The sequence below is a fragment of the Mercenaria mercenaria genome, chromosome 5 (assembly GCF_021730395.1).
Source record: "Mercenaria mercenaria strain notata chromosome 5, MADL_Memer_1, whole genome shotgun sequence".
Taxonomy (NCBI): Eukaryota; Metazoa; Mollusca; class Bivalvia; order Venerida; family Veneridae; genus Mercenaria; species Mercenaria mercenaria.
Window position 1 is genome coordinate 94451794 of NC_069365.1, and position 13820 is coordinate 94465613.

At 33.9% G+C, this 13820-nt stretch overlaps 1 protein-coding gene across 2 annotated transcripts in view; it reads left to right on the forward strand.

Moving 5' to 3' along the window:
• Positions 1–9656, forward strand: part of LOC123557985 (glycine receptor subunit alpha-2-like) — an 87306-nt gene extending 77650 nt beyond the window's left edge. For both annotated transcript variants that reach the window (XM_045349831.2, XM_045349832.2), the window contains exons 3-9: positions 1096–1163; positions 2336–2562; positions 4442–4524; positions 5544–5675; positions 6113–6339; positions 7172–7330; positions 8096–9656. In XM_045349831.2, coding sequence (XP_045205766.1) covers positions 1096–1163; positions 2336–2562; positions 4442–4524; positions 5544–5675; positions 6113–6339; positions 7172–7330; positions 8096–8227 — 1028 coding nt within the window. In that variant the 3' untranslated portion in view covers positions 8228–9656. The remainder of the gene's footprint in view (positions 1–1095; positions 1164–2335; positions 2563–4441; positions 4525–5543; positions 5676–6112; positions 6340–7171; positions 7331–8095) is intronic.
• The last annotated feature ends 4164 nt before the right edge of the window (positions 9657–13820 follow it).

A 13820-nucleotide genomic window follows, 5' to 3' on the forward strand; every position in this document is an offset into this window, starting at 1 on the left:
GAAGAATAGAATAAATACATATGATTATTTGTTTAAATTATAACTATATGAGTAATTTGCAGTGCTAGTTCTTCAAAGAAAATCTAAGACTGGAGTTATTCATTATTACGCTAGTGAACTTTTCAGTGTATGTCTTGGTCGTTATTAATTTGTCGATGTGACGTGTATTAATGAAATAAAACAACGTAAAATGACCTCATTTGCGTTGAAGTCTTATTGTTTAAAAGATAACTTTATCGTTCATAAAAGATTACTTTTCAACTGCGAGTTTATGTTTTCAAACGTAATTCCGTATTTCTGTGACTCCTACTTAATGTATCTCTTATAATAAGTTGATTGTGTTCTGTACATTGACATCTCTAACGAGAAAAGGCTAAAATCTGTCATTATATCTTTACTTTAAAACGTAAACGGGAGTGCCTTCACGATTGAAAACATGTGTGATATATATAGTCTATAATTACAAACAACATTTATCAAAGTCAGAATATTCTCCTGGTTTTCTTTTTCAAATGAATTACTGTCGTTCATTGACATTTCAAACTACTGTTTATAGAACGGAATTTATTTTCTTCGAAAAAAAAAACGGATTATACAGGGTAAAAAAGTTATTAATATATCCAATTTGAAATTTTAAACCAAAAAAAAAAACGAAAAAAAAAAACAAAAAAAAAAAAAAAAAAAAACAAAAAAAAACGAAACAAAACAACATAATTTTCTAAACAGTGATTTATATGAAATACGAATCCAAAAACAATTATGGTATAGTTGAAATTCATGGAATAACACATGTGAACAAGTCATATACAGTACGATTTTCAGTGCTTTAAAGCAAAACATGTCTGTCTGAAATTAGAAATAATAACCCTTAACACCTGACACAACAAAAAATTAAATTTAGTAGCACTTAGTTGTGCATTTAAGACAATCGGAATACCTTCAAGGAAGTACATTATACCTTTGACATTCGCAGAAAGATAATGAAAACACATAAAAAACAGTGAAAAATATCTTTCAGAGTCGTAAAGATCAAAATACAAATTTACTTTTTAAAAGCCATCAGATGATAAAAAATGTCTATCACTTGTTTTTCAGATTATCCATGCGAAGTCAATGTGAGCCTGTACATAAACAGTATCGACTCCATAGATGAACAGAAAATGGTACGTATTCGTATTTATCGTGCAATGAAAGCCAGTAATGACAACAAAGATCTTTCCTCTGTTTGCGGTAGTTTTAGTTTGCGACATTAATTCATAAATGAGCCGTGCCATGGGAAAACTAACATAGTGGCTTTGCGACCAGCATGGATCCAGACCAGCCTGCGCATCCGGGCAGTCTGGTCAGGATCCATGCTGTTCGCTTTAAAAGCCTACTGCAATTAGAGAAACCTTTAGTGAACAGCATGGATCCTGACCAGACTGCGCTGATGCGCAGGCTGGTCTGGATCCATGCTGGTCACAAAGCCACTATGCTGGTTTTCTCATGGCGCGGCTCAAATATGATTTAAAAGAATGTGTGACAAAACAAGCCGATTTTAATAATTTAGTTCGTCATGACGCCTGAAATTTTAGTTACAAAACATTGATATCTATTTTATATACCTCTTCAAACAGTTTTAGGATTACAAATATAGATTTTCATTTCTTGTTTAAAAATGAAACTGTAGACTCATTTTTATCTCTTAGAACACATCAGACGTTTTATGATAGACACTAATAAACGAGATGTTGCCATTTTTGACATCTTACCGGAAACAGTCACTGACAGGCTTTATTAAATTATACTTATGGAAATACAGTTTTACTAAAGAGGCACCCGTAAAGTATATGATATATATCATTTAGTAAAGACATTTCTTACTGTTTCCACTTTTAATCTATCCTGTGTGTGTTAACTTTTCAATTCGCTGTGAAATCAAATACAAATTCATTATTCAAAAACAGGCTAGATAGGTCAAATAAAAGAACGTTTTAAACAAGCGAGAAAATTTGATACCATATATATTTCTGTTATGTTGAAGCTTGGGTAGATTTACCCTAACCCTGCTATATTTCTATAATGGACTGGTCCATCTTTCAATTTGGACAGTACCACTTATTATTCAAAGGGGTTTTCACTGAAAATTTACTGACTGAATAGCGAACAGTGCAGACCATGATCAGACTGCACGGATGTGCAGGCTGATCTTGGTCTGCACTGGTCTCAAAGGCAGAATCATCTGCCGTCAGCAGGCTAAGGGTTAAAGAACATGTCGAACGTTTAAAATGTCTTTTTATCCGTACGAATATTGTTGTGTAAACAACTTGTAGTATATATCAACATGTATTTTCAGGACTTCACCTTAAGCACATTTATTAGCCAAGAGTGGCGTGATACAAGGCTCAGATTCAGAAACCTTATCCCTGAGGAGTACCTAGAGCTCGATTCTCGTTTGATGGGAAATGTTTGGGTGCCAGACCTCTACTTTCGCAACGAAAAACAAGCTTATTTTCACACCGTGACGATTCCAAATAAAATGTTACACATCTTTAAAAACGGAGTGGTGAAATACAGATCTAGGTGAGCAAATACTACGTCCAGTTAAAAATCACTGGCAGTTAAAACTTATGTAATACGGTTTAATTTACATACAATTAGTTACAAATATTTTACGTAGTGTAAATACAGTAAGTGCAATGCGATCATTAGAGAGTACAGTTTGAATATGGTTTGGGTGAATTTATACAAATAAAATATACACCATTGAAAAAATTTAAACGTCTTTTAAAACTTTTATATAATGCTGTAATTTTTGTGTATAAATTCAGTTTACGTATATATAAGTTACTTTAAATTTGTGTCCCACAGTTTTTAGGTTTAGGAAGGAGGTTGTGGGACATTTAGATTTGCCTTTGGTGATACGTCTGTCCGCTCGCCCGGATGGCCTAATTAACATAAGAAGCTTTGCACCTTGAGTTTTATTTTGCATTTTAATCAGCTAGACCTGAAGTTTGGCCCTTATTCTAGTTCACATATTCATAAATAGGCTTAAACTTTGTATCACATATATAATTCAGAAAGTAGTTGACCCAGTCATTAAACCTTTTAGAAGTATTAGTTAGGATGTAAAGTGATGCATCTTGGGTTTTGTTTGGGATTTTGCACAGCCAGACCAGAGTTTTGAAAAATGTTTTTGTTGCAAATATCTCAAACAATATATGACATAGAGTTATTAAACTTAATAGGAATAGTATTCAGTCAGTTAAGCATAGTTGTCTTTGACACTCAAACATATGCTTAAAAGGTTTGAACATTTATGTCGCACGTATCTAAAACAGTATTCCACCTAGAGTCATGAAACGTTAGAGGACTGTCATATGTTAATTTGTAAACCTTGTGGGTTTTGTTTGGGATTTAATGCGTCCTCTTACCACACCCGCCCCCGACCCGCACTGCCTCACACATACATACACACACAAATGAATGAAAATAGTTTTTTTCACTTTTTCAATTTGTTTTCTCTTGTATTACTTGCTGCTTTTTGTAGTGTTCGCACAACATCATGCCCCGCCCTCTGCAAACTCACCCCTAAAAAGTGAATCAAAATATTTGCCTAGTTTTGTATTTTAAACATATAAGTGAACCGCGCCAAGCAGAAATATATCTTAACGTACATTATGACGAAATCGAGAATCGACGTCACAAGTTGCAGGTGCAATTTCAGTATGGCGACGCCCATGTTTTGACATGTTTACAATTAAATTTACTTAGTATTATAACCGTACAGAGACGAGTGTATATCAAAATCCCCTTGATCAAAATCCCCTCCACTGAAAAATGACTGGGTGTTACAAAATCCCCTTCACACGTTTGCAGGGGGTATCATAATCCCCTATGTGATTAACATTATAAATATATAGATATCAGTGCTCCAAATTATATTATGTTTGCTAAAGGCATTGTATTTACGTGCTTTATACAATAGACTTTTAAATTGTATATAGTTGTATTTGAATTTGATGAAATAAGTAAAAATCACAGAGGGGATTATGATACCCCCTGCAAAAGTATGAAGGGGATTTTGTAACACCCTGTCATTTTTCAGTGGAGAGGATTTTGATCAAGGGGATTTTGATTGTCTCCCTACAGAGACAGAAAGTGGGATACTCGTATCTTATTGTTTTGTTTTTGCGGATTTAACGTCGCTCCTACACAAGTTAGGTCATAGGGTGACTTTCCAGCTTTGATGGAAACTCCCAGATGCACCTCCGTGTATTATTTCCTCACGGGCGGGTACCTGGGAAGTACCACCAACCGTCCATGAGACTGCCTGATGGCTTCCTCACATGAAGAATTCAACGTCCCGGGTGAGGTTCGAACCAACATCGGATAATCATGATATCTGTAACAATTCAACCAAGAGTTTCACACTTAATTGAATTTAGTTGTTTTGTTTCAGAATAACATTGACTGCTTCCTGTCCTATGAAACTCCACAAATATCCGATGGATCGGCAAACGTGTTCGTTATTTATCCAGAGTTGTATGTACCGTTTTGCACTTTCAAATATCAAAATGATAAGTAACATATGAGCCGTGCCATAAGAAAACCAACGTAGTGGGTTTGCGACCAGCATGGATCCAGACCAGCCTGCGCATCCGCGCAGTCTGGTCAGGATCCATGCTGTTCGCTAACGATTTCTCTAATTGCAATAGGCTTTGAAAGCGAACAGTATGGATCCTGACCAGACAGCGCGGATGCGTAGGCTGGTCTGGATCCATGCTGGTCGCAAAGCCATTATGTTGGTTTTCTCATGGCACGGCTCATATTTTCCTAGCGGACAGAAAAAAAATTGCTTCTGATTTTCTCAGAATATATAATTGTAGAAAATGTATTACTTCACTTTCATTTCATTTCACGAACAAAACACATCATTTCTAGCTACTCGTAAATTGTATAAAATGGTAAATCAAACTGCAAAACATTTGGTACGACAAGACATTCATATATAATATCAAGTTGCAACTATTTTGCTTTCAAACCTATGAGATTAAGGAGTGTATCACTACAGTACTGTTATTCCAGAGAAAGCAAAACGAAACTTTAGTATAGTCTTCCATTTCATAGAATTAAAAAGATTATTTATTTTCCTTTCCGTTTATATTTTCTAAACATAACTTACGCATAGTTTTTTTCTTCAAAGAAATTTTGCATTTTAAGAACATCATTTGTTTATTTCATGTTTAACGTCTTCCAAATTATTTGTAAACAAAAATCATAAAAGTCTGCAGTAAGCAGTAACGTGTCATAATAGTATGCAGTAAGCAGTTACGTGTCATAATAGTATGCAGTAAGCAGTTACGTGTCATAATAGTCTGCAGTAAGCAGTTACGTGTCATAATAGTCTGCAATAAGCAGTAACGTGTCATAATAGTATGCAGTAAGCTGTAGTGTATAGATTTAACCGTCATTGACAGTTAAGTACATGCCATTATTACATGGCTAGAATAATGTTTTTAAATTAATATGATTTTTATTATTTAATGTGTTTTATTGTGCAGTTGCATTTTCAACAAATCGATTGATATTTCGGTGGCGGGACAAAGATCCAGTCCGAATGAATCCAAATCTTGAACTGCCCCAGTTTACACCTTACAGACTTGAGACAGAAAATTGTACTGATATCGGTGAAGGTAAGTAATTTGCTGGCATGACAATAACTTATCATAACTTTTTAAAAAACAATTTAATACCAATGTTCAATGTTAACTTCAACTTTCATACCATAAAACAAAACGAATCGATCAATTTTACAGTTAACATTTTTTTCGACACTTACTTTAACAATTAAAGCGGGGCCTCCATTCGCTGTGCGGTAAAGGTCGCAATATTTAAGCATTTGCTCATCACCGAAGCGGGTTCGGTTTTGGATGTAAAATACTTCACTCGAGGAAGCCACACAGCTGTCTAACGGAAGGCAATCGTTTCTACCCGAGTTCCCGCTACTGCCTGAAATAATGCATGTAGAGACAAGAGGATGTGACCCTAAACCACATGAATAAAAAAAAAAAAAACAAAAAAAAATCCATTACGTGTGTATATACCATTTTCCTTTGTTATATCGTTTCAGGAAATACCTGTTTACAACTGAATGTGTATCTTGACAGAAATATTGGATTCTATATGATACAGACATATATTCCAAGTGTACTCATCGTCATGTTGTCATGGTTATCGTTCTGGCTTAACGTTGATTCCGTACCGGCTCGAATCTCATTAGGCATTCTCACCGTTCTTACAATGACTACACAGAGAAGCATGTCTAATGCTTCATTACCAAGGGTGTCTTACGTTAAGGTAACATGATTTCGTTTGTAAAGTGAACTTGTTTCTTCTATAATGTCATATTCTCTTTGCGGCTTCTGAGACTCGGTTTTACTCTTTTAACCCTTATCCCGCTACATTTCTATAATGGACTTGTCCGTCATTCAATCTGGACAGTACCATTAACTGTTTAAAAGTGTGCTTACCTGAAAGATAGTGACTGAATGGCGAACAGTGCAGACTATTGTCAGACTGCACGGATTTGCAGGCTGATCAAGTTTTATTCTCAGACAGGCCGCAAAGGCAGAATCAATCGTGTCCGGCATGATAAGGGTTAATGCCTAATATCAGGCAAGTAAGCCTTCGGTAGGCAGTCGATGAACAGTCATCAGATAGCTGGTGTCTCAAAAACCGGTCACATCAAATTTGTTTTATCTGAGTAGAGAATTTATGTAGAGTTGCATATTCCTTCTGATTATAATAAAAAGATAGTATACACATATTTGAAGACTTAAACAACTTAATAAAGTCTTATACGCCATGTTGAAGTACAGCTCTCGACCAAGTAAATATTACTTTACTATAAATACATACAATGTAATCAGTTGGATAATTACGCAACTCTACGAGTTTGGTGTTATGTTTTTAAAAGGTACCTTTAATACAATATATCGAACAATTCGTTAATAAGTGCATCTATGAAATAAAGAAGCCAAATACATATTTGTATACAAGAGTCTACAGATTCTTTTTTAGTACCATTATATTAATGACATACAACATATTGCATTTCAACGTCGCTTTACTTGTAAAATTTACATGTAAATTTCTTTCTTTTCTAAAATATCGTGATATCAAATTACAGGCCATTGATGTTTGGATGGCAGTATGCCTTTGTTTTGTTTTCGCCGCGTTGCTGGAGTACGCATGCGTCAATGTGCTGTCACGAAGCCAGTTGCGCAAGAAGTTAAAGAAAGAATGGCGGGAGAAACAAAATGGTATACAGGAACAGAAAAACGGCCTTGTAAGTAGTTCGTATGAGTAAACACACTGATATATTAATACACACTATTTGCTCTTGAATAAAATCATTCTCTTGCAGACGTGGATTATTATATCACATATGATATATCGCATATAATTCCTTTGCATTGATCTTTAGACAATTATTTTACTCAATTAGAAATCATGGTCTTAGATAAATTATTTATTGGATAGGAAATCCAGAATTTTAGTTTATACTAATTTTTTTCACGTCGATTGTGAAGCAAGTTCTACAACTTGTATTAATTACTCCCTACACCTCATTCCTGATGGAATCCATCGCCACGAGGGTATGAGAGAGGAGAAGCCAGTTGTCCTTTTAATCCTGAGCGCCAAGCAAGGGAGTTACTGGTACCAGGTTTCACGTCTTTGGTATGACGCGGTCGGGGATCGAACCCAGACCTCCCGCACGCGAAGCGGACGCTTTACCACTAGGCTATCAAGGCGGTTCGAGGAAGAATTTAAATGCATGACCTTGATCTCCAGGGAACCGACACAAGTGTTGAGTGAATATGAATATAAGCCGTAGACTTGAGTATAATTAAAACCTTTACTTAGGAAATCTGGGCTGGGAATGGCACTGAACTGAAGAATGCACGGGTTTACTGATGGCAGAAATTATTCATCATATTTTGAATTACACACAAGATAAAAATCAGACATGGTTACCGTTACTTTTTCCAGCTTCCGTTGTCTTCAGTGCATAGTAAATTGATAAAAATGTAATATATCTGTCCACTTTCAGATCAATGGACTTAAGAAAAAGCGATCACGTGACAATGCACAGAGTGTAGATGATGTGTGCAGGGTTGTATTTCCAATCAGCTTTTTGTTGTTTTGTATTATATATTGGAGTTGCTACTTGACAATTCATTAAACTAGACAATAAAGTTTGAGTAAGAAATGAAATTGGAATAGGGGATTATCTGAGTTAAGACGTCCTGGAGGAAATAGTTCAGTAATAATATGGTGCAATGTAAAGTCTTTTTAAACTAACATAGGGACCACACATGAAATATTATCTTGTAAAACGTTGTTTATATATTGTAGATAACTAATAGACGTTATAAAAAATTAACAGAAGTAAGCAGATGAATGAAGCATCATCTTTCAAAATTGATATGTTGCAAATAAATTGAATATTGCCTGTCATGCACACTGTCATGGCACGATTCTCAAAATCTAGTGTTTGAATCATATTAAACAGTATAATAATGAATGTATATTGCAACATAGGAATTTAAAGATATTTCAAATGTAATAATGTTGATTTTGTGTACTTCGAAATGATTATTTATTATTATTATTAAATCTATAATTATAGTACTTTCCATTGGTCTAGATGTAGTTACATGGTCAATGATAGAAAGTCGTATTGACTCAAAGGCGGAGCCAAAACATGTATTGACTTCCAGCTGGGACGTCATCACGGTTTGACGCCAAAACAATGCGACGTCGTACACAATTTACTACGACGAAAAATGACAAAATGCTGCAGATATTTGTATTTACTTTTTATACTTATAAGTAGGCTTGATATAATGATAGAACAATTGTTGCCTTTTTGGTTCGGTCGATATGCGGATTTATCGATCTCACCAAAAGGCAATAATTGTATAATACTAATTTTGCAAAACAGAATATTAACTACTGAAGTTTCTTATTAAAATGATTCATTACAAGCATTCTCAGAAGAGCATTATCTATTCATTATTATTTACCATTTTATAAACTCCGTTAAATACAGTGGAACCTAAAACGTCAAAATTTTTCCATATTGACGTCCAAATTTCATATCGGGTACGTGACGTCATTTGTGACGTCAGCTTCATGCATGTCGTCACAATATTTTCAGTTTTATTCAGTCCAAAGAACACATTTTTATCATTTATCTAATAATTATAGGTGTAGTGTGTGTATGTAATAAAAAGATTATTAGATTTGTATCGAGAAGTCGCACAATATTTCCGCTGCAGAACAAGTGCATATTTCTCGATACAAATCTAATAACCTATAGTTATTTTCATTTAAAAGCATACAGACATATCAGAAAGCAGCGATTCTATATCATACACATTTTGCAGAAACAATGGTCGAAATAAATCTTGTTTCTCTATTTAATTCTAATACTCTCAGAAACCATAATATTTAATCATACTTAACAGTTTCATGTTTACCTTCAGAAATATCATCTTAGTTTGTATAAAACAAACAGTTTTGTTTATTGCTCATTTGTATGTTTTATAAACACTACGATTTATTATATGTGCACACTGTGATGTTTCTGTAATTAAATTTGATTTATATTCAAAGAGTGTTGTATCTTTTCTGATTAAAATCACGAGATGCGTTTACTGCATAATTGCAATTCTGTTTGCCTCCACATGTTTCTAATACATTGCTACAAAACACATGAAGAGGACTAGAAACCAGAGTTTCCTGGACTGATTTAAAAGATCTTCGTTAACTTTTTTTGACAATTAGCTGACTCCCGGTGTAAATTCGTGTATGTTATTAGATAATCAGATCTGCGAAATATTATTTAAAAAATCAGATCTTCGAAAACTGGCAAGTACTTTAAATCAAACTGATCCCTGAAAGTTCAATAATTTTGGCACCTACAGAAGAACACGTTGTATTGAAAACAAGTGAAGCTTTGTCAAAATCCATATCGTGCAAATTGGAACGGTGCTGTGATCAAGGCAATAAACAATAAGCATTGATCCCTATTCCGTCTGATCGCCTGAAGAAATATGGAAGAACGCAAGAGTTGTTTATTATAAGACTCATTCGTCTGTGTATTTTGTGACAGCCTTACAAAGACCATAAATAAGTAATAGCCCATGAAAAGAAAACGACTATTTAAAACTTAGAACTGACTCTTGTATCGTCATAATTTGCAGATCGTTCCTTTTCTAGTTCTTGAGGATTGGCATCTTTCTCACACAGGGCATTTCTCACGTTCGTTTGTTTCTGTTTCCTATAAATATATTGAACAATGTACATAATATTTAACCAAAAACGGTTGTAGCCTGTTGCAAAAATTTCATATGACATGTTTATATTCATTTTCTTTACAAAGGACGGGATATGATAAGTTATGCGAAATGGCCCCGTAAATAATTAGAATATGAAAACTCCATAATTTAAATTTTAACTGTCTAAAACAAAAAAAAGATCATAATCGTTAAAACTATGACTTTTAAAAACTTCAAAACCAAGTTATTTGTACGACTCAGACCTTTAAAATAGTCGAGGTCCGTGACTTTTACCGTTTTTACACGCGATTTACACACTACATGCTCGATTTTCATTGTGAGCCGGACCTGGTGTCAAGCTGAAGTTTTAATGAGAAAATAAGGTTACTAAAATATACATTTTCAGAAAAAATCAGCTTGACACCCGCTCCGGCTCATATTGAATTTCCACTTTTTTTCGCAATTTTTAGCCTCACTTTTCTTTGAAGGAAACAGGATAACGTGCTCATCTCTAAGCAACCGAGCATCAAACAGATACGCGGGAGTTTTGTTCTAATCATGAAACTGATAACCAAGAGTTGTTTTTATAAGAAAATTAAATGTTTAGAGCCGAGTTTAATACAAAAGTGAAACTGAAAGTAGATCTAGACATTTTAATTATCAGTTACGTGTTTTAGATCTACATGAAATAGAGAAAAGTGGAAACTTCACATGTCGCTCAACACGACAGAAACGAAAATGTTGCAGGCTCGGTTTGATTGAGCCTGTTCATAGACGGTAGTGGAAATACATGCTACCGTCCACGCCCTCTAGTCTTTCGGGATTATATTCAAGTTGATTTTGTTTATGCGGCATTTTTAAAGAAAGAATAAAGTGTAATTAAAGTTGTTTAAAAAGAAAATTATTATTGTTTACATAAATGTTATAGAGACAAGAAAGATAACTCATGTACACCGCAACTAGTAGACACATGTAGATAGTTCTTTTATGTAAAAAAATATGACGTAGTTTGTACACAAGTCTCTGTGACGTAATCGGTACGCACGACGGCTGTAATACTAGTAAAAGTTTATGCCTGGTGTCAGTAGTATGCGAGATCGATTCCCAACAAATCCTGTAAAACTTTTTTTTCTGGCAAAAACGACAGAAAGTACCATTCTTTGATAATTGCAAACCGAATTTGGATTTTATATTTTTAGCCGCGAGTTAAAATATTTTAAACCATTTAATTGCGTTATTTCTATAATTAGTCAATTATTCTTTTACTGTATGTCTGTGATAAAGTTATAAACATGTGTGTTTTATACTTCTTTTTTATGACGTATGAAAAATAGTAAGTCAACAATTCAGAATTGTTTTATCAATTTTAAAATGCTCCGTTCCATCGCCGTACGAAGTTTCATAAATAAATGTATGTTGAGTCAATTAATGTCACTGACATGTCATTTCCGGTGTGAAATATTTTATTTCATGAATAAAAGATAAAATCCCAATAGATTCTATAACCATTTTAAGGCCTATGTTATTTTGAAAATATGAATTAGGTGGGTGGGGTACATGATATTATTTCTGATGAATTTCGGAGTTACTGTAAAACAAACTTTATTCCAATGTGACAATACATCAAAACCATGAAGTGCTGAACTCTTACTTTAATTAAAAAAGTAAAGTGGGAAAAGTTATCAGTATGTTCGTGTCACAATTTTAGGGGTAAGTATTCTACGTCATCGTGCATAACTGCGAAAAACTAAATCATACATAATAAAGATAAACTATCCGTGTAAATGAGCTGAGAGCTATTTTTCTATTTCCGTTTATTACTTTTCTAAAAAACACATTACAATTTACCGGGTGTTGGCAAAATTTGTCATTTTTATGCACATGCCTTTACACACGAAAGAAGTCCGAACTATAGGTATGGTGTGCGAGAGGGGCCTGAGCGCTTACATAGTGCTCATTTACAGGAATTGTACTGCTCAGATAAAAAAAAAAAAAAAAAAAAAAAATATATATATATATATATATATATATATATATATATATATATATGAATTTTATAGGTAGATAAAAGTATTTAAGTCTTTGCTGAACATTTGGAGCAAATCGGTCCCATTCTGAAATATGTTAATTTATATACTACGGTAAAAGCCAATCAATTAATTCCTTTTATACCGTTGAACCAATCGTGAAACGGCATCTTCCTTCTTCGTCAGCATTCAAGAGTGAATAGCACGCTTCTTTCTTTAATTTTATTTTGGCTAATTTCTGGTTTTATCTCATCACCACATCCCATTCCACCTCCTCTTTCAAGTGACAATTTTTTAATTTTGAAAGATTTCTCTTAATATGCAAATTCATCTACATTTCTTGATATGCTTTCGGCGGTTATATCCGCCATATTATGTGAATATATGTATTTGTTATGGTATTGGACTGTAACTCCATTCAGATATGAGAACATATCTATTTGTTAAGGACGGTATGTTTCGCCCAGATATGTGATAATATAAATTTGTTAAGGTATTTTTCGGCGGTATTTTCTGCCCAGACATGTGAAAAAATATATATATTTTTTACTGTATTGTTTTGCAAAGGCGGTATTTTTCGCCCAGATATGTGAAAATATATATATGTTAAGCGGTATTTTTCGCCCAGATATGTGAAAATATATATTTGTTAAGGTATTGTTCGGCAAATAAATATTGTCCTTTTTCAGTCAACACTTAGTTCACTCTTATATTTTCCCATACATAGTCTCAGGGTCAGTGCTTCGTTGTGAACAGATGCACATAAATAACTTTATCATAAGTCCGCAAAGTGCAACAAAAGAAATAGCAGTATCAATTTTGTAATAATATTATTTATTTACAAGGTATGTCTGACAAATGACTTCGAGAATTCTAACTTTAGAAAGCTGCATTTTCAAATACCTGATTTTTTCCACTTTGGTTAAAAAGAGTTTTTTTACAATAGATAATGACGTACTACAGAAGGTAATAAAAATACCATTGACCTAGAGAATGCTACAACCTACTAAACTTCAGAGTTTGTTTAAAATTATATTGCTTTAATTTTATTTGACGTTTGCTTTAATTTAAGGTAAAAAAATAAATATATAATTGTAATATTATATTTTGACGTTACACTGAAACACACAAACCCTTTTTGCATATTCATTTACATAAAACAAACAAACAAAAACGGGAACAATGTTTATTTTGTTTGATTGAGAGTAACACCGAAACGACACAATAAACTTTTCCCAGGTTTTATTGGTGGGGAAAGGCTCCAGGGGTCCCTCCAGACATTTTTTGAGGCTCAGACTAGTATTTAGATCGAGACACTAACCTCAGTTGGATGGCTTCCTTACGTGAAAAGTTTAACACCTCAAGTGGGTTTTTGATCCCACGGGCGAGGAATTCGAAGCCAGCGACCATGACCATCAAGTTTTTCTTTTGCAAGTATAAAACATAAATATTCAATTAAAATCTT